At 42.2% G+C, this 22,504-nt stretch overlaps 1 protein-coding gene across 2 annotated transcripts in view; it reads left to right on the forward strand.

Annotated features, from left to right (window-relative positions):
* The window catches only part of COL8A1 (collagen type VIII alpha 1 chain), an 89,045-nt gene that overhangs the window by 62,421 nt on the left and 4,120 nt on the right, over positions 1–22,504 (forward strand). For both annotated transcript variants that reach the window (XM_014272034.3, XM_014272033.3), the window contains one exon: positions 21,037–21,352. In XM_014272034.3, coding sequence (XP_014127509.1) covers positions 21,040–21,352 — 313 coding nt within the window. In that variant the 5' untranslated portion in view covers positions 21,037–21,039. The remainder of the gene's footprint in view (positions 1–21,036; positions 21,353–22,504) is intronic.

Genomic DNA, 22,504 nt, shown 5'->3' on the forward strand with positions numbered 1-22,504 from the left:
TTTATTTCCCAAATTCAATTAAATATATACCAAGTGGAAATTGTTTTCCTGGAGGTATGTAACCTCAGAAATCTAAAGAAGAGTTATATTACTATGTATCTCAGATGTGACTACAACCACTGCTTTTTGTGAAATCACTACTTGCTGTATTCAGGGCTGAATAAATGGAAATGAATGTGGAAAATGGAAATGCTGTGGAAATGAGAAAAAAAAAATCTTCTGTATTAATCTTGTCTTTGGGTGCATCTCTCCTGGATTCAGAATTTTTAAAGATATCTTAGGTGTGTGATTGGGATTAAATAGTAAAAATAGGACAGACGGTGAGCCAGGTGTTGGCTGATTTTTTTTGCAAAGTGTATCCTTTTAATCTCCCAAGTAAGCTTTTTCTTTGTATTCCTAACTTCACAACCTGTGGCATATCTCAGCATGATCATACATGAGGAGATTGTTGTGCACACTGTGAGTGCCAAATACCCAAGCCCACTTTGTGTCTACAGGCGTTGAACATGCCTGGTGGGGTTTTCCCTGTTCCTCCCACAGCCATACTTGACAATGTCATGAGAGATCTATTTCCAATCTCAGATGCTCACATACTTTGCACACCTTGTCCTTCAGGCTTGGGCAGAATACCCATTCCAGTCATTGTGCAACTTATTCTTTCATACACATATTTTTATACCTTGAAATACAAATTTCTTTAGTTTTAAAACCTGATGTCCTTTGTACCTGGCTCAGAAGTTTCATTACCCGCATGAGTAACAGTGGTTGTGAAGAGCTGAAGATTTAAAGCCTTGCCAGACAGTCCTCTTTTGACTTCCCTCTCCTTTTGATTTTCTCTCCCCTCTGACTTTTTGCCTAGATATGGACAATTTTTCTCTGAGATTCAGTAGTGCTGAATGGAGCAGAAAAGATGCCTGAATGTAGGTGTTTCCTCCTCCCATCATGGCCAGATGTGGAATACAAACGCCATTTCCCATTGTGATTAAACTCAGCCAGGAATGGATTTGTCCCCTAAATGGAACTTATAATACATAGGAACTGCAGACACACTCAAACTTTGTTCTCTTTTTTCCCCTTAATCTAAAATGGTTCAGATCAAAGGGCAGATGCTTACCCATTTTCTACTCACCAGCAGAAAAATCTGCAGATTTTGCTGTGCTCAGAGCAAAGCACATTCCAACATGATACATTTCCATCATAGCTAGAAAACAAAGCCTTTTGACAAATGAGAGAGAGTCTAAAAAGTTAAACATGGTCTAAAGACAGGAAGGCAGAAACGACTAAAAGGAAAGGTATTTCTTAATGCTTAGTTTATATAATATTTGCCCTCACCAACACAAGGAATACAGTGCTTTTAATGAGCTCTCTGTAGGTGATCAAAGTACCTGAAAGAAAGGCAGACTCTCCTCATTCAAAGGCACAGGAAAACACCATGTCTTAAAATACGATTTTACCTTTATCAGAAAAAGATATCTTTCATTTATCACAACACTGAAGGCATTGTAACACAGCTGTTCTTCAGCCAACACGGCCTGCAGCACCTATATAAAGGACAGTTATGTGAGCATGTTTTTATTATTTTGCTTTTCTTCTTTGAAACACAAGAGGGTTAGACCTGTGTCTGTGCTGATCGGATAACTCACGCCACCTTCAGGGCAGCTTCGTACTGAGACGTATCTGCTCCCGAGGAGCACCCATGAAAACCCAATGCAGTTTCCATCCTGATTAAAAATTGCTCCAACAGACATTTGACCTGGCTGTAGCATCTATAAGAAATATTCGATCTTCAGATGCTACACCATTTGGCATTCAGCGTGCTTGATTTTATAAATATACTTTATAAATATTTTTAAAACGCCATTTTTATCGTGGTTACAGATTAGTTTACAAAGACATCTAATTCTTCTTTGTTATTGCCACAAATTAGTTATGGTGACTGTATCTGGAGTTAGAAAAATTATACAAGATGGCTTTTAAATGTCAAAACCATTCTGTCTACTAAAGACTGCAGTAGGGAGTCTAGTAAACACCAAAGTTTACAAAGCTGCAATTGCTCATAAGAGCTGATCATCCCTGAACTGCCCTGTGCAGTGTTTGCATTAAGCCAAGATGAATCCCAGAGTGCAGCTTTAGTGCTAAAGAGGAAAATGTCTTGCATTATAGCTGTAGAAATAGTACCCTTTCCTTAGGACCAACACTATTGCCTTTACAGAACTGTGCAAGTATCAGCCTTTCCAGTGCTTTCAGAGACTCATTTCTATCACCCATTTCAGCTCTCTTTTTGCTCATTAGCACTGCCTAGTCCTTAAGTCATAACAGGTCACCTCCAAAAGCAGGTCACAAGCTGAGCTGCTGAGCTTGAAAGTGGCACCACTGATGCTGGTAGGAGTCCTTCCCCATCGAGCAAAGGGTTAATCCTCTGGGACAGCAGCCCCAGGCTGGCGCTGGGAGAGGGTGGAGGTGGAGGAGCCAGAAACTGCATAGGTGAAGACACAAGGACTGCAGCACTCCTTCCCCACCCAGTCAGAGGACTGGAAACAGCCTGTGGCAGGAGTCTAGTGCATGCCCAAGACATGGCCTCCCCATGCATTTTACCCAAATCATGCCTTGCTTTTCTTGTCTTCCTTCAGCAAACCAGGCCTTTTATGGCATGACAAAGACTTACATGGTCTGGAATAGTTTTTTCACTTACATGAAGAAAACTATTCCAGACCATACCACACTGTTTTCTCTTTTTTAATGTACTAATGTGCAGCAGGTCAGTGTGATTTTTGGTCAGTGCTTCTTTACTCTCTCACCTCCTAGTCCCCAAGACTTCTGCAGTCTCAGTGTATGCAATATTGGAAAGTTGCAAGTAAGGAGGGCTTCCTTCCTATTTGTCAGGAGATAAATTAGCTATAAACATAAAGTACTTGTTCTGTTCAGTCATGATATCCCAATTTTACACATGGACACTGCCATTGATTCAGAGGAGGATTCTTTTAAATTACACTACTCAGAGATGAGCATCAGGACTTAAACTTCACTCTTCTCTCACAAAGTACAGAGTTATTGTAAAGTTTCCTTCCAGTAAGACCTTCTTGACGAATGTCTTTTCAAGAAACAACTCTTTTGCATCTCACAGCCTTGAAGAGAACCTGAAGAAATGCTTCTGCTCCTCAAGCAGACTTGTGGTCTCTGTGTGGCTTTAATTAAGTCAGAGGTTCAGAGACACCTGTAAACAGTCACCTGCAGGGACTGGAAACTGGGAAACAATGCAGTGCATAAAAGAGCTTACTGCCACACTTAGAGTAAATTCATTGGAGAAAAGTGTAAGCCAGTACTTCCTTAGTTTTCTTGGGGCAGCATGTTTTCCTAGGACATGGGAACAGTATTTCACAATTATAATTTTCTAACCCACTCCCCTCCAGCACAGTTGGAAGAGAGAATATTGGATGAGAATAGTAAACATTCAGCATGTGCCTGTCTCACCATTCTGAATCAGAGCACCAGCCCCACATTCAGAGATAGCAACTGTGGGAGGTTGTCTTTCATCTGCAGTAAAAAGCATTGGCTTTTCAGCACACTAACATTTCAACTCATTTACAATGTGCATTCTTTGGCAGCACACAGCTGAACAAGATCATAGAAATGTATTTTAAAATTTGGTAACATTCAAATTGGGTTTTCTTTGAGAAGCATCTGTGTTAAAATGACAATTACACTGTTGCATTTCTTCGCAAAACAATTCAATTTAGGGTTATTATTTTCAGTCAGTGAGGCATCATCACCAAGAGTGAACAAGGCTGAACTATGAAAAAGTTTAAAGTATCTTAGTAATGAGTTTAATATATTTGGAAGTCCTGGATCCTCACATGCTTGTTTTGCACTAATTTTCTGTGCTTGGACAAAGATCAAACATAGTTGTGTAGCTGGCACACAAAAATGCATTATCACTTTGGTGAAATTATAAAAAAGGCTAACATCTAACTTGTCCATGTTATGTTATTTGGCAAAATAATGATGTGATTAAATGGGTTTTAGTACCAAAACCATATGTATCCATTTACTTTTAAACTTTTTTCCTCCTCAATTTACCAAATAACGCTTTTGTTAGAGAATAAAATTCAATTCACGTGTAACTGGTGGAATTCTTCATCACAATGGGAAGAGAAGCTTCAGCACACAGATAATGCAGCAGATTTATAGATCTGATTGCAGCACTGTCCCTTGGCCTGCAGAGCTCCCAAGCAGGCCAATGAGGCGTAGCCTTTTCCACAGGTAGGAAGTGGGTCTGCTGGTGGCATCAGCTAACCCATGGTGAAGGATTTGAATAGAACATTTACAGCCCTACTTCCAGCTAAACCAAGAAATCTTTGGAGTATGATATGTTGATTTCATGAGTGTTTAAAGAAAATTTCCGCAGGCAGTGGGATCCACATGTGTGTTTTCTTGGGAGTTCCTTGTAAAACAATAGTCAAGTCTGAACATAAGTATGTATTTTTAATGTGAAAGGTTTACATTACAGGTTCTTTCCTCATTCTCCTACTGCCTGTAGGCCTGTACACCAACAAAGACATCTAAAATCTGGTTTAATTTAATTAAATGGGATCTTTGTCACCAGTTGAAAAAAAAAATCTGATATATGAAATAATGTCTGTTCTCATTATATTTCCAGCCCAATTTCCAAGATTTTGGGATAGTTTTGAATAGATGAAAAGAATGATAAGAAAAACATTCCCTTAAAAGAAAATAATTAAATGCAAGCAACACTCCCACTTATGTTCCAACTCTTCCATCTTTGGAAAATTTTCTTTTAGCTCAGAGGGGCTAGGCCAGTGAAGCTGTTCATCTGGGGCATCCCATTAAATGTCATAACTAGCAGCATAAGTTGCAGTAAAATGGACTCAGTAACAATCACTGTTGTCCACTTCAAGCCAGACACATTAACCACTCTGATAATTTCTACAGCAGAATACCAATATTAATAAATTAGGTGCATGCCAAATTTGGGACTCAGTGATATTGGTTCTTCTCCTTATAAATGGAAGTTACCTCCACTGCAGTCAAAATGCTTCTATAACTGAGAACAGAATCTGGGCCTGTAGTAGATACCTGTTTATTTAGCTGCACAATAGCTGGCCAAGGTTTGGGTATTTTTAAGTTAATACAAACCAGAATGATTCTAATTTTACTGCCTGGAAATGGTAATGTCATAGATCTAAACTGACATTTTTCCCTTGCCAAAATATTTTGCACTGGCACTTACTGTTGGAAAGACTAATTTTTTTTTCTACTGCCAAGAACTGAGTAAAAGTTAGCCAAATTATTCAGTTCTTAATTGAACAAAATTCTCATTGTAGTTTTGCTTGATTAGGAAAAACAGCCTGCAGTCTACTGCATGGATAACTGTCTGGGTATGTACAAGATGAGATTAATTTTAAAATATTTAACAACTAGCAAATTTTATACAGGTTACAGTTCTCATTGAAATTAATGGGATTATCTACATATGCCAAACTGCCTGTCTGTACAAGTGACCAGTACTCCAACTCCTGAGTTTCACAAGCTTCTAATGTTGCTAATTGTTACATGGAAGTAGTTAATGGAATTACTTGAGAAAAATCTATTCCAGATCATGAAGTGGCCCAAATTACTGAACTCTAGGAAATATGCTTTTTACTTTACAAAACAGATATTCACCAGTATAATCAATGCACAGGAACTGGTGTGACACAACTTTCTCAAAGTTGCAGTCTCTACTGCATGTAGTTTTCCATCATGCCTGTTCAGATTTCTGCATTTTATCTGTGTCACAGATCCTCCCAAAGAGAATTACTAGACCTTCATAGTCAGGAGGTTTCATAAAGTATTAAACTTCAGCAATCATTTTTTGCCTGAGGCAGACAAGGGAAAACTAGCCAGGAAATTCTTCAACAATATTGCGTTAATAATTTTGCATTTATAAATGAAAAATAAGTAGGCTTGTCTTCTCTTCCATAACAGTTATCAGTGGGCTATGAATGCCACAGCAGTGTTGAATGGTCACAAAACATTGATGACTGCAAGTGCAGGAAAACACAAATCTCTCCCCTTCCTCTGGATAACTTGTCATTGCTTAGTCCTCTGAACACTTCATTTCAAGTGTCACATTTAATCAAGATGAGGACTTCATTTCAAACCAAAGACATAACAGCATGTAATCTTTATTACAGTACCCAAAAAAGTAAATAATTTTCAATAAACCACTGTTAAGAGACTGATTTGGGGATTAAATATTAAGCACAAGAAAGGATAAAACAAAAGGATGGAACAAGATATAGCTATTAGTCATAAAGAGAGAGAAGTAAGAAGGAATTCAGGAAGACAAGAAGCAGGAGTAGAATTTAGCAGCAGTTTTCAAGGATGATTTATGAGATTTGTACACATATTAGGAGATAATCCAGTCTAGAAGCTGAATAGGCAAAACCCCCAAAACTGAAAAAAAAAACCAAATTGAGGGGTTTTTGCAATTTCTTAGTGATTTTGATTACTGGTACTGCCTTTTAGGTTGAAAAGGAGGGTGATAATTTATTTCTATAGATACTATTCAAAATGAATTGCTATTAAAGGCAATAACATTGTAATGTGGCAGCAGTTTGTACATTCTGCTCTCTGTTTCTTAAGAGATGAAAACTCTTTGAAAGTTTGCTTTACTTCCCCTCCTGCATTACTCTGTACTGCATCCCCTCTCTGCATCACAGGTTACTTTCAAAAACCTGTACTGAGAACAGTATCTAATGAAAGAGCAAACATGGATGCCATATACTCCCAGAGATTATAAAATCTTTTTGTTTTTTGTCCAGTAAAATCACTGCTGATTTATTATTAAAGCTTAAATCAGTGACAATGGAAGAAATTGGATTACCTCCCAGTTCCAAGCAGAGAGCTGTTAAATCTCTGGTATCTCAGTTAATTTCTTTACACATTCTCCTCCTATCCAGACCCAGCTCTCCTCCAGATGTTTCTTCCTTTGCATATCATGAAGCTGCTGTGCTCTGGGGTCCCTCAGTGTGAAATAGTTATGTCAGCACAAGTTACTCATATAGATGCAGAAATACCAGCAAAGCTGACTTGGGGTTTTGATTTTTTTATTTGAATTCTCACTGATTGTTTCATTTGTGTGCATATGCTCAGGGGCGCATGCTTGGGCTGTCCCAGCACTCTCGCAGCACCTTGCTCAGGGCTACTGGTTTGGCTGCTTTTCAGCTGCAAGTACCTAGTCATTTAGTGTTGTTTCAGCCGCAGAGTGCTCCTGCTCTAAACACAGCCCAAATTGCACCCCATATCCAGTGCTGGCACTTGTCCAAGTGTCTCACAAAGCTGCAAACACACCTTTGGAAACACTAGCCTCTGGGTGACTTTACTAATAAACTGTGAGTACAGTCCTCTAAGGAGCTCATTCCTGAAGGATCTAATCAGCCTTACTATTTAATTTATTGAGAAATTTGTGACAATTTTCAGGCAATACTGTTCAAACCAAAGAAAAAACCCTCCCACTCCTATCCTGTGGGCTATAATTATATACTCCAGAATATCTCTTTCATTAGCATAGTTACCACAAAGCAGATCAGAAGTATTTCTGTCAAGAACACATGATTTCTGTTAACATTTGAAAATCTGAGCATGTTTCTTGACTAAATGCAAAATTAACTTGGAATTAATGTAGGTGCCCCATCTCAGAGTCAAAAAAACCACACAAATGAAAATATTTTTAAGCATTGCTGATAGCCATCCTGCTGCTATGAAACACAACTCCATTGTGCTTGCTAGAGAAATACCAGCCTAGTGGATTTATTTTTTAATGTGATTGAGCCACAGCCTGTAGGTAGCCATAAACCTTTGGTTCTGATGTTCAACAATGAGAATCTGGTGGACAAAGTTTAGAAGGAAGGATATGGCATAATTTAAGTGCATTGCTTTTGTGGAATTAGTCATTGTTGATCTAACTGCATCATCCTAGGAATATCTAGCACATGCCTTAACTACGCCATTGCACAGATACAAGAATAATTTTTACAAATACTTAACCGCTTTTAAAAAGTCTAGATTTAAAAAAAAAAAAGGAGGATGGGGCAGGGAACGAAAGACTTAGCTGATTGACAGTACAGATATAGAACCTTTCAGATCCTAATCCATGAGGGGATGTTTGCATCTGGCTCCATGATGGAGTTCACATGCCTGAATTAGATGCCGGCACTCTATGCATGTGTGTAAACGGAGTTAAGTGCCTTGAGGGGAACTCACAAAAGCCACTGTTTGGAGAGTTGCCTAAGCCAGCCAAATAGTGAAGGCTGAAGACTGCAGTTCATCCTAAGTCCTAGCTCTCTCCTGGTTTTAAGTGCTTTCTGGTGAATGAAGTACACAGGCACAAGTCCCTCCACTCTCAGCTCATAGCTCACAAACCTCTTTAGAAAGCAGGTGCCAAATTTTTCTTTCAAACTCCAAGCAACCATCATCAGCTCAAGCACAGTCTTACTTGGGCTGAGGAACATTGGTCTAATTCTGCCTTTGGCAAAAGGCGCTTCTGAGGTTTGCATTGCCTCCCTCCTGGGCATGCCTGAGCCAGCAGGCTACAGGCGTCAGCTCCCAAGGGGTGGGTAAGATTTGGCACAGGTCACAACAGACTCAAGAAACCATAGGGAGGAGGGAAACCAAAGAGAGATTTTGTCTGAAAACCTGGGAAGTGTCCACAGGTAAACGGAGCGTTAAGTCCACTCCCAGCACTAAGAAAGGCTTGTGCACTGGGACCAAGGTGCCTTTGAGGAGGATTTCAGTGGTCTAACAGCTCAGACATCAGCTTCTCAGGCCCTGATAAGGGGCTTGGATTTCAGTTGTGGATTGAAGTGCTTTAATTTCCTCCACCAATCCTACATCCTCCTGTGCTTCCAGCCCCAGCTCTACCTTGTAGTGCTGCAGGAAGGTGAAGAGAGGCTGGTGTTTACCCTTGACCCAGTTGAGCTGATTGGTAGCTGCAAATTTGTCAGTCTATCCCTTCATCCTGGCTGCAGTACAGATGAAACGCACGTGCTGGCTCCTGCTGGCTCCCAGTGCAGATATTTTATAACTATTAGTCCCCAGAGCTGAGCACTGACCAGCTTTCCAGACTGTGCATTTGCTAGTCTCAGTCATCATGGGTCCAGATGGCTGCATTAAACATTTCAGATTGTTCTCCTTGAGTAGAGTTGAGAGACTTGAGTGACTGATAGTATTTGCTCCTCAGGGCTTGACTTTGCTTTCCTTTGGCCTCATTTGGGTTGTTCCAAGGTGTCAGATGTAGTGATTTCAAGTTCTTTAAACCATAGCACATTGGATTGCATATAGGAAATTAATTCCATCCCCTGGCATTTTTGGAGATCAAATGACTGTATATTTTCATGGATCCAGGATAAGTGTGTGTGAGTGGAATGGGGAGGGTCTTTGTGTGTGTGTGTGTGTATGCCTCAGAAGGTTTTTTTTTTCTTTTCTGTGCTTTTGAGAGGCATGGCAAACTCTTGCTGTAAGTGTTCACTGAATCAAACCTTCAGGGAGTATTTCACAAACTCAGGCTGAAAATTTTTTTGGTTGTGTCCTGCTACCCTTATTTCTGCACTTGCAGAATGGGAAGAGGATGGTACCTGTGTAGGCCTGTAAATGTAACACTAACAAATAACATTGACTTCAAGCTTTTCCTCTCTGCCCCTACACTGATGTGTGCTCTTGTGCTGAAGCAAACTTGAGTAAGATCTATTTCTTACGTGCTACACAAGAGGAAAAGACAGAAGGTCTTTAGAAACAGATCTGTTCCTGCATGACACAGGGATGTGTGTGTGCAGTTCAGCCATGATGGTAGCACAGAGGAGTTTTCAGTCATTTTCAGCCGTGTTTTTTACGCAAGTGCCAGATGATGAAGGGACCTACATTGGCACATTGGTAGATCTACTGCCACCATCTAGCAACTTCTACCTTCATGTCTGCCCACAGGTGTGACCCAGAGCACAGAGGGTCTTTCATGAAAATTACAAGCCAGGTTTTGAAACCATTTTAACCAAGTGAGTGTTCAGTTGTAGTTATTGTCATCTTAGACTTTATCAAGAAAAGTAGCATAAAAGTAAAATAATTTATTCATTTAGGAAATATGTTTGTGAGCTAAGACCTGCTTGAATTTTGGGAGTGGAGTGTCAGGTCATGATTAGCACATCCTAACAAATACGATGATACCTGCAATATTTGACAATAAAATAGGAAAATAATTACTGCTAAATAATTTAAAAGCATGCTCCTGATTTCACTCTTGCTGCAGTACTCTAGTATGTTTAACCTTCTAAGGCAAGACTATTCCACTGTTTGAGCAAAGGTAGAAAAAGCATGCAAAGGGCAGGAATTTTTTAAATTGAAAATAACCTTCCAAAAAAATTGTCTGAGAGGAAGTTTTTTCAAGAAAAATATTTTACAGACATTTGTTACTGTTTTCATATCTCCCTTGGACTGGGACTTTGGGTTTCTGGGAAGTGGCAGAGTTAGAGCACAGCAAATAAATATAAGGGAGAGAAGAGCTGCTCTTTTTCTCGACAGGCTCATCAAAGCACAGTGAACGGAAATATTGTAAAATGGTAACAATTTGTCTCCAAAATAAAGCCTCCAAAGCCTCTTGCTTTTATTTAAAAAAAAAGGGTCATGAAAAAGCATGAGGGAAAGAGCCAAGAAAACACATTTTGTAGGCCATCAAAGTGGGAAAAGGAACAGAAATGCTGTGCCAGTTTCAGACAGAGGCAATCAAGTAAATTTTCATGCAAGAAGGCAATGTATAAGGCCACAGGATTGCAACAGGAGTCACAGAGAAAAATAAATTATTTCAAATTAAGATCAGACCAAGTACTTCAGGAGTCCCACACAGATTTCTTGCTTTGTAGAGCAAGAACTCACTGGACTGTTAAAGTAACCATTGCTTGGATTGCAAAGGCTGGAATATGATCACTACAAAGGGGCACAGGAAATAAAATTTATTTATAACTAAAAGACTACAACAAAAAAACCCTGTGCACCCAGAATTAGGCTCTGTTTCTTAATGAGATTTAATGGTCTTGATTCCTTGATAGGGCTTAAGCGCTCCCTGTAGTGGATCACTACATATAAATTTAATCGGTATGCATACAGTGCTAAAAGGAGCTAGAAAGTTCTACACCTTAGAGAGGGTCCTGCTTCATCCTGATAATAAACAGGCTAAAACTTACCCCTTTCCAAAGAGCCATCCCTCCTGCCTACTCCAGGCACCCTAGAGCTGCCAGGAGCCCCAGACTGTTCCACAGCAGACCAGTGGCCAGACCAGGTGTTAACAGACATCTGCCTTTGCAAATCTGTGGCTGTGTTCTGTCCACCTATGACAGAGCAGCCTTTGCATCGCCAAAATGAAGACATGGTGACAGTGCCCATGGCAAGGCAGGATGTCACACCACACAGGGTGTCATGAGTGGCTTACAGGCCATGTAGGGCAGGTCAGACCTCAAGCAGCACTAGCAACTGAAACAGTACTTGCTACAGCCTCGGGATCAAGAGAAGCCCAAGGGCTGCTTCTGGCCACTTTTCCTTTGTGTCCTTAGGTTTGGCACCAAGAGTACCTCGGGCTGAGAAGTCCAGCCTACACAAGTATTACAATTGCAGACAGCTGTACTGCTTTACATAACACTTAAACTAATAAGAAGACAGATTATCTTCCCTGCAACACTTGCAACAATTAGTCCCTGTCATCACCAAGAACACTTCTATAATCAGGATTTTTCTTTCTGCTGCCATCTTTTGGGAAGTGTTTAAGAAAAACACACACTTAGCACCTCTTTGTGTCTTGCAGGTGTCAGTGAAGGGAATTTCTGCATGCACACCTAAGTTTTCCTAAAGGTGTTGAGATCTACTAATTCATAGAATGCTCCTTCTCCAAGCAATCCTTCAGACACAAGACATAAAATCCTAAACCATGCCATATTAGAATAAAATATATATAGACAGATTTAAGACTCACTGCACCTTCACAAAGCTGACAAAATATTTTTCTGCTTTTAGTACAGTACTTCAATTAATCAAAAGAGGAACTAAGAGTTCTCTAACCAGTAAAACTGGTTGATATCCTTCAGAATAGTATTCTGGCACTTACACATATTTCGCCAAATATTCGTTTGTTAATTGTCGCAGAAAGAGGCAGTCTTCTTCCCTCACTTCTACCTACTCCCACACATCTGATGAGATGGAGTTTAACAGTGAACTGTGGGGATTATTCACTTGTCATTTAGAGTCAATTGCTAGCCTGTGGCTTGTTCTCAAAGCTGTAGCTGGCTAACCCAAGAGGTAGTGAAATGGAAACTCTTTACACTTCTACCAGTGAGTATAATTCATAGCAGCACTGCTAGAGGCACCACTTTAGATTAAAACAGTAAAACGTTGTGATGCACTCTGCAAACTGTTGTACCATAGTAACACACAAACAATTGTATCATGAAAATCTGGGCAACTTCTACTGCAAGGAGCCAGCACAACCTATCCCCAGACAGAGCAAGGCCAAGAATGATGAGTGACAGCTGAGAAGGGAGGTTTCCAAAGCAGGCCTGCAGTTCCCTATTCACACTGAGATGGAACCAGTAATCACCATAGTTCATTATCAGCACCTCAAGGTTCAGCCTCCTGATCACACTCTTCTGAAGTGCATCACCAGTTTGCCTCCTGATCACACACCAGTCTGAAGTGCATCACCATTTTTTTGTCTTTGCATTATTTTGGAGTTAGTGGACGGGCAGTAGATGTGAAGTGTTCTCACCAAAACAAAACCCAAATCAACAACACCCTTAGGAAATGGTTGGTTGACTATACAAGCACTTCCATGAGAACCAGCCTCCTTTCCAGTGTGTTGTGCACGGCAAACCCATTGTATCTGATAAGGAGAATTCCTTGGACGGAGTCAGTGGCTGTGGCCTGCGAGAAGCTCCTTCTGCAGCGCTCAGTAGCACCAGCCCTGCAGAGATGGAGCCCTCAGCGCAGTTCCCACGTCGAACAAACAGCTGTGCTTGGACATGTTGGCAGCCAGGCCGAGGCTCGGTGCCAGCCAGAATCGGCACGATTCTGTGCCGATAAGCGGGGAGGTGGCTCTGCACTTTGATCACTTTGTGTGTTCCACATTACTGGGTCTGGCTTTGTGTGCCGATCACCGCTGATCACTGAATGGGGACTGAGTGGCAGTCATTTAAGTGTCTCCGTCAAATCTGCCTGCCACCAAGACTTCAGGCAAATTGCCCAGAAGAGAGCATTAGGCAGAGGATTTGAGTGCATGCTGTATGGCAGAGAACAGGAAAACACATTCAAAGGCACGTATTTACTAAATCCTACCTATAATTAATTCTAATCCCATAATTAAAGTCGCATGCTTTTCTGCAAACATTCCCCCACACTGGACCTTCCTCTCCAGCCCAAGGTCAGGCACCAATTCGTGCAAATGAGTACATGCCACCAGGAAAGAGAGCTACGTCCCCAGGGACTGTGGTCACCCGGCCTGTGGTGCCCAGCTTACTGATCCTTGTCACAGCTCCCTGCCATCTGACTTGAAGTAGCTTTCAGGCATTTTCCAGCAAACAGCATCCGGGCCAGACCCTCAAAAACACACAGAAACAAACCCGCCTGGAAATCAATCACCAGTGCCAAGCATCTTAATATCATTGTAAATTGTGAGTTTTGTGTCTGTGCTGAGTCAGCAGAGGCCTGTGTATGGGAGTTGGGGTTGTGATAATGTGAAATTTATCATGCCCAGATTTGCAGAGAGATGAGATGTGTACCTGAGCCCACATAGGTAGGCTTACAGCCCACTGGGCATGAGGAGGAGACTAAAGGCAAGATAATTATGTCTGCATGGACTAAAAATGTCCTTCTCATTGTAGCTGCTTCCACTGGCAGGGTGTGCTTTCACACATAGGCACACATAAATACCTGCACACAAGCAACAGATACACTCTGTTGGAAGTAAGAAACTGGGGAAGCCCAAGGGTGCCATTTTCTTACAGAAGGCTGGGTGATCATCCAGAGTGAGCACACACATGAATGTGTTTGCAGACAAACTGGAGCAGAGGCAAGTGCTTTGTTTTTGGAAATGCATTTATAAATGGATAAACAGAGACCTCCCCCCAGGCACTGCAAGAAAAGATCATATCATTACCAGTGAGGCCAAAGATAGCTTATGGATGACCACTGGTTTTTAAGATGAAGCCATTTATTTAGATGTTATCACACTTCTCTAAGAAAGAAGCTCTAGGCACCTTTTTCAATTTAAAAAAAAAATAGAAACAAGCATCTGCCATGTGTTGAATATTCCCCATTAGCAGCAGGTTTATGCATGCATGTGTTTTAAAATGTTTATTATGACAATACTTGTTATGACTGCCTTAGATTTAGTAAATACCACATGCTAATCAGACACAGTTGTTAGACCTTGAGCAAAATATGATTTAATTTATTTTTAACATACTGAACAATAGCTATTTCTTGGTAATCTAAACTGAACACAGGCACTTGAGACTACTTTGTTTCCTTGGAGGAGACAGTGAAAAGGAGGGAGGGGAAAAAAAATAAACCTGATCTCTGTGGGAGAGTTTCTCAAGAAGCAAAAAGGCAAGATTACATTTACCATAAATCCTACTTTTCTCCCTACTGAATGCACAAGCCCTTATAGACACTTTAACTAGGTAAATTCTTCACCTACTGAAGAAACAGGTATTGCCTTCAGTGAAGCTTTAGGCACTGTTACAAGCAAAATGGTGCAGGACCCCAAACCTTCTGGGGCATAGATCAACCATCTCGTGCCAGTAGGATGGCTGGGTCTTTGCCCAGGGGCTGTGCTCCCCTGTACTGTCCTCCTGCTCTTCACTGCTGAAAATAAGATTAAATCAGTACAGCTAGTGTTAATTTGGGTTACAAAACAGGTTAGCTTTCAGAGGAAATCCATCTCAAGGTATATTTGGTTCCTTCACTCCCTGCTTTTATGTGGAATATGACTGAATTTTCAAAAAAAGAAACCCCCTACACTGGTGTTTAGTTTGCTGGCAAACTGGAAAACATCTGTCCAAATTATATAAAGACTCATTTGGCACAGAATGACAGAAGTGTGGCAATGCGTGCATTAAATGGTGCTTGAGCACATGCAAAATTATTTGGCATGCAGAAGGTTTTGTTTTTTCCTGTACCTGAAAACACAAGTTTCCACTAAAATTCAGTCTCTGTACAGTACAGGGTACCCTCAGATCTGTTCAGAAAGTACTACTGACTGACAGGTTAGTCTTCAAATGATCCAGAGATGAATTTAATGAAATCCAGAGATGAATTTAAGCTGTGATGGAGTCTTTGAAAACTGTGGACAACAATGAGCTGGGAAATTCACTGCTCAAGTTGGTTACATTTTGCAGCACCAGTGCTGAGAATAACAAGCAACATTTGCTTGATTCTTGTATCTGAAAATGCCCCACCCTTGAAGTCACAATAGCTATTCACTGGCTAGAAATAGCTTCGTTTCGTACAGGAACTAAAGCCTATATAGCTGCTTTTCTCATTTTGTGATGAGAATTCTTCCTAAAAAGGTAGCTAGCTAACAGAACTGGTTTACAAATGCCAACACCTCCCTCCCCAATTTATAAGCCTGGTGCTTAATCCAAAGCTTTTTATGTGGTGGAGACCTTAAGAAAGACATGTATTTGATGGGGGGGGTCCACACTTTTGCAAGCACAAATCCATCAGTAGTTTAAGGGATATGTATTGCAGAAAGCAGGGACAGGATAGGTACTTGTTCCCAAAGTAGCCGTAAAAATGAAAACAGAAAAAAAAAGTGCTATCACTTTGTGAGGACTTCAGTTCTCTCTTATAAGCCCTTCTGTGACATTTCTTGAGCTGCCATGTACCTCTGTGTATGAACTGGGTGGGGCCTGTCAGTGGAAACCCCCCAGAGAGCAGCTGTGCACCTCGCCCACCAGCTCTCTGCAAAGCAGCAGGGCTGCTCCTTATGCACCTCAACACTCTGTTTGCCATTTCCATTGCATTATACTGCTTCTTGGATGTCTCTGTATGACAGACACTTTAGTGAGGTGTATAATGCTCCTGTGGCATTGGATACACTATTGTAGATAGTTGGTAATAGGATCTGTTGTCAAGGTCACTCCAGAAATCACCCTTAACCCCTTCTGATCTCAACAAAAACACGCTGGAGAATGTAGCTTTTTATCATCAATTGTTTTTAGTAGCACTCTTCTGTGAACAAAATCTCCAGAGTCACTAGGATTTTAATTTTGCAGCACTCATTTTCCTTGTGGAAACCAGAACACTAGCAAGGCCATCCCCCCAGTGCTGTGGAGAACTAGTCTCTGCAGCTTCAGGCAGCCCCTATAGAAGGGACCGCAGGGAAAAGATTTCAGGTCACTGAGATCCACTCATGCCTTATGCCTGTTTGGGAAATACAGCAATTCAAAAGCAAGAGATGGTAAGTTAAGCCCATGGGGGTAGTCCCTGGGTGTTTATCTTAGAAGTTCTCAGACAACCCAACCTTGGTTGCATAGTGATGACTTTCCTGTAAGAACCAATAAATCAAGGGCTAGTTTCCACTCTTTGCAAGACCACCTATGATTTCAAGTCCCAAGTGGATGGGCATCACTCTTTCCATACACTCTTTATATAATTACGCTAAAACAGCCGTTATTTCATCACACCAATTTAAGAATTATGACTGCTGGTGCATTTTGTTTTGTCTCCTGTTTCTGCTGACAAACTCAAATAGCCAAAGAAAGGTCCTTTATAGTTTTCTCAGGAGAACAGCTCTACCAAAGAGATTATTGAGAAATGTTTTCACTCAAGCTTTGCCTGTAAAAATGTGTTTTTTCAAGGATTCTCTCTCACCCACAGAACCAATCAGATACCTTCACACACAAGCAACTGAACACTGTGGTTTAGGATAATGTTCCTTCACCTCAAGTGTCTTGTCCCACCCTAGGTAAAGCAAAATGTTTGTTGTGGCTTAATCTGAATGTCTGGTGCAAAATGACATGTCACATTGTGGGAGAGCTCAGTGGCTCCTCTCCTCCATCTTCCTTCCAACATCCAAAGTTTCAGTAAAACTTTGCTTTCTCCAAGCCCTTGGCTTCTCTAAAGGTGTACTCATGCACTTATTAACCTGCCACAAATACACAGACACATTCCTATTGCTTTCTGACAAAAACCCGGGAAAATCCCAATCCAAAGTGAAATTATTGTTCCACCAACAGTCATCCTGGAAAGCATGTCATATTGCATTACATGAATGCATTTGACGGTGATCCCTAAATTGCTGGGATTTGGGTGAAGGGGGTGGAAGGTCTTAGACTTTGGCTGAAATCTTCAAAACAGGTTTTTCTCCTTCTGACTCTCCTTGATTTCTGTCACTGTGAGGAAAACATCTCCTTTTGCTGTTCAGAAGCTCTGGAGGACCTTTCCAACATTTAGGATCTATAGGCTTCTTTTGAAAACCAAGAGCAAGATTTTCAGTAGCTTTTAGGCATTTAAAAATGCCCATAGTGAATGGGTTTCACTAGGGAACCCATTAAATGTGTTTCCTAGTTAGGTCTTCAAACTAGAGCTGTGCACCCAGGCATTCAGAAACAAACTGCAAGGCAGAAAAAACACACCTTCATCTTCTCTCAGTGCATAAATAACATTTTAGAGAAGCTGAGTAGGATGAGAGGCAATGAGCAGAAACTCTGAAGGACTATCCCCGGCATCTCTCATGCTTCTGAGCAGGCTTTCCCTGTAGTGATGGTATCTGACAGCAATAATCCAGTGGCAGCACATATGACTCTACCACATCTCTCATCAAGAGTAATTTTGTCCGATCCCTCCTTCCTTTGGGAGAAGGAGGAGATGAGCTGGACAGACAGTACCAAACACAGGCTGTGTCTCCAGTAACTGCAGCAGATCCCAAGCCCCAGACAGCTCACGAGGCCACAGGGGAGGCTCTGACCTCCTCCCACAAAGTTATGAGCCAAATTACATCTAGCCCAAGGCTGTTCAGTAAATAAACTCCCACCTTCCACCTCAGCTAGTCACAGGCACCAGCCCAAGCCAAAATCAATAGATGAGAAGCAATCTGTCATTTCCAGGCCACACTGGTTGAGTTATGGATGAGTCAAAAAACACTACAGGAAACACAGATGGGGTGAGATCATCTCCTTCTCTGGAGCCCTTCTATCTCTACAAGTCTTGCCTAATCTCCCTCAAAATTTCCATGCGCATATACAAAACCATCTCGTGTACCTTGTGGTTGTGCCTGTTCCAGTGCAGGTGCATTGTGTAATGTTTGGCAGGGCCAGGCCAGCCTGGCACAAGCAACAGGAGCCTGAATTCACCTGAGCAGCAGGCAGGCTGGTGTCTCCTGTAGGAAAGTTTTTTCAGTTATTTCAAATGCCTCCCACTCGCACACAAAGTCCATGTTTTGTAATAAAAACAAGGACAAAATCTCATCCAAAGGAATTTTACCTATTTCCCCTTCTACTTATTCCACTGAAGTTATCTTTTTAAACCCTCCCCCCACCAAAACTGGCCACTAGAACAACAAAGTAGCCAAGATGCTAAATTAATAACCTTATTCTTCAAAATCCACCTTGCTCTTCATACTAACAGGTTTCAAAACCAGTCCTATATCATCCAGTATCTTATAATTTTTTAAAAGGTTTCACTGAATTTCTCCCTTCATACAGGTAATGTTTTTCCTTTGAGAGAGGCAGAGAATAGTGCCTCTCTATAGAAAATAGAAAATTTTCCAGTAACTGAAATTTTCCCTGCAAACTTAGGTAGGCATTACCCTATTCAGCTGCAGAGAGGCAAAGGTGTTGCAATTTAATCCTGTACAGAAAGGAGCAGGAAGGCCAAGAAAGACAAGGGGGATATATTCCTGCCTCCCCCATTCCCCCCCACCCCTCCAAAAAAACCCCAAAAGGTTGCTTAGGTCCATGTGCCCAGATGAAGCTGCAATGGGTTAGTTCAGTCACCCCACCCCAGCCAAGCCACAATAACTGATCATGCACAGGCTGTCCTCCCACTCCAAAGCTCACCATTGAGCTTTAAACAGAAATACCACATCCCAAGGCCGTAATCCTTTAGCTCACAGCCAGCAGCCACAGCCAGCTGTGGGCTAAAAGCCACATTAAACTCACTGGAGGAGAAGCATTTGCTGAAATGCTTTGCTGAACAAGGATGAGCAACTGTGCTTGGGCTTTAGCTGCTCTTACAAACTCCTGTACGTCTTGGCTCTGGTTTTCTTTGCCACATGGCAGCTGGTTAGTCCAAGAATTCCTGGGAGGGAAAGTGACTGTAGAAACTCAGCTGTGCAACATATGCTCCATCTAGTGCTTATTCCTAGTATTGCATTTTCTTAAAAGGTTTGGTTTGCTGTTAACATATATTTCCATCTTTTCTGTAGTTCATATGTCTGTAGGTGATCATTGCTGAAAATAACCTGCTTATTTCAACTACACCATTTTGATCTAGCCTCCATTTACACCTTCAGTAATAACTATACACCAATTTCCATTTAGAGGTAAAATCTCATGGAGCAAAATTAAGGGAAAATGTTTTAAAAGGGCAGCAAGGGTTTCCCCAGGTACTCTGCCAACACCAAGTGAATGGAAAACGTCAAACAGGAGTAAAACATAAAACCTGGTGGGCACACAGGGGAAAGTTTCTCCCCATAAATGGTACTTCCCAGACATGAGGGCACAGTGCTGAGCCTCTTTGCCATAGACTGAGGTACTTTTTTGTCCTCTATGTCAATCCAGGCCGCTGGGGAAGGACAGAAAAATAAGCAGGTGACACAAAGCCCTTGCTGCCTTTTCAGGCTACCCTCATCACACCAGAACACAGCAGCTGCTGGGAGCAAGTCCTGCAAGTAATTTGGCAAAGCTCTGGAGAACAAATGACCTGGAAATGCACCCAGGTTGCGTGCAAGGCATTGCAGGGTAGAAAAAAGGAACAGTGGCAACAGCCATCAGGTTTGGCAACTGCCATGTGTATTTTGAAAGGGCAGGACTTGCATGCCAGATTTGGCTGTGGGCCAAAACACTCCAACACACAGAGTCTCTTTTTACCACATGCTATCCCCTAATTTACATTACTTGAAGGAGTTCCTGGTTCCTAATTTGCTGTTCAGCTGATGGTAGTGCCCTTAACTGCAAAAAGAAAAGCCAACAACAGGTGGGACAAGAAGTCCCAAGCTAACATTTTGATAAAGAAGTAAAAGAAAGAAAGCCCAACCCCATTCTGTAGTGTTAGCAGGACTGGTGAGGTGCTGGGGTGGGTTGCCTTGCAATGGGCCAGGATCTGCAGTGGGGAAGACCTTCAGAAAATAGTTGAACATTCCCAGAGGAAGGCTTGGGTTGGCTGATCCTACCTGGAGTGGTGGCAGCGTAAGCAGGTCCACTCCTTCTGGGAGGAGGCCAAGAGGATCCCAGCCCAGCTAAGAGGAGAGCTGGCAAGGAGCTGTGATAGAAACAGAACAGCCCCTGGACACTGCAGCCACAGGGTACAATCCCAGGCACAGATTTAAGCTCAGAAACAGCGCTTTCATTACTGTGGAAAGCAGAAGGGGAACCAACAATACAGCTTCTTGGGCAGAACACATTTAGGAGATTCCCACATCCCCTGCCTGCTCTTCCCATGTGCCAGAGCTTGCAGCAGAGCTCCCCAAATCTCAGGTGAGAAGGCAGCAAACTGGGAGCAGGCTCCTGTGTGGGGTAACCACAAAGGGCTCCTCTGGGGTGGCATAAAACTAAATACATAGAAGGGCATTTGCTGTAACAGCAGTGCTTGAGTAGACCCTCCAATAAATCAGATACAGGCCTTCTGCAGGATATCCTCCAGGGCAGCACACAAACCAGGGCCACTTTGCCGAGATTCAGGTCCAGTTTGCTGCAAAAAATGAGAACACCTTACCCTAATGAGGAATGCACAACATGAGAAAACATCTTCCAACTGTGTGTTTTGTGGTGCTTTTCATAGGTGATGGTCATGCTGCTCTTCCCCATGCAGCTGCTGGTAGTGGCTGTCACTGTTTACCTAGAGCTGGTGAGATCTGCACAAGGTGGTGCCTACTATGGGATCAAGCAGCTGCCACCTCAGGTGCCCCAGTACCAACCCCTTGGACAACAAGTACCTCACATGCCACTGGGCAAAGAAGGCATCCCAATGCAGCACCTGGGCAAGGAGGTACCCCGCATGCCCTACGGGAAGGAGTACCCCCATCTGCCCCAGTACAGGAAGGAGGTCCCACAGATGCCCATGCTCGGCAAGGATATGGCTCCCAAGAAAGAGAAAGGTAGGTCAGCATGTCCCTCTCCACTCCTGCACGGTCCCATCTGGCGTGCCATGGGGAAACTGAACATTGGAGCAGGCTGCTGCTGCAGGCTGGGCACAGCACCCTTGTGCCCAAAGGGCTGGCCAGGCTCATACCTGGCCACAGGTGGACAAAACAGGTTCAAGGGAGCTGTGGGGCAGCTCAGGGTCACCAGCACAAGACCACAGTCATCTCTGGGCTGCAGCACAGCCTCTGAGCAGCCCTTCCTGCAATGAGCCTCCAGCATACAGGTTTGCTCAGATGCTGTTCAACTCTAGGAAAAGTCTTGCTGTCTCACCTGTTTGTAGGAGACCCTCTGACGGGGTTTCAAATGATGGCTCAGAGTCCTGTCTGGATCTGCTCCTACTCTCACTGGAACAAGCAGACATATGAACTAAGAGTCCCAAGGTTTAAATTTATGGGAACATGACTGTTTTTGTCTGACTTTGTCCAGACCCTGTGATTTTGAGGTTTGCCGATAAAAACATACAATTTCTCTACAGACTCTGGAGTCCTCTTTCTGTAAGTGTAACAGAGGCATTGAAAGTACAGAGGATTAATGCACAGGTCTGCACGTACAAGCACTTTCTCTGTTCAGTAAAGGAAGTGTGGACAGTATTAAGGTATTTAAGAAAACAAAAAAAATGTCCAAAATACAAAGGGTGACCAGGAACACCCAGTGTCATAAAATTCTTGTGAGGACCACCAGCATCTGTGCAAGTGCAGACAAACTGGGTAACTTTGTCTTACTGAGGCCCCAGCTAACCACAGCCTCCACTGACTTCAGAGGGAAATGGAAGATTTCAGGGCCTATTTTTGGAGTGTATGAACAAGAACCATTGCCTGTAGTAAAATCAACCTACCTCACGAGGAAAGATTTTTGATGTGCATAAAATACAACATGTGCAGAGAGGGAAGGTTTCTGCCTCCCATAAAGCAGAGGTCTGCCCTCAAACCTCATTTCCTCTCCTTCCCCAAATCTCTTACTTCTTTACACATTTTAGAGCCAGAAAGAGTTTCCATTAACCCAAAAAGCAGCAGCTTGAAAAGCAACCAACCCCAGCAGCAACTTCCCTACCCTGACCTGCAATGACAAGTGGTGACATACACAAAAATGAGGGTTTCAACAATAAA

This window comes from Zonotrichia albicollis, chromosome 2, assembly GCF_047830755.1.
Source record: "Zonotrichia albicollis isolate bZonAlb1 chromosome 2, bZonAlb1.hap1, whole genome shotgun sequence".
Taxonomy (NCBI): domain Eukaryota; kingdom Metazoa; phylum Chordata; class Aves; order Passeriformes; family Passerellidae; genus Zonotrichia; species Zonotrichia albicollis.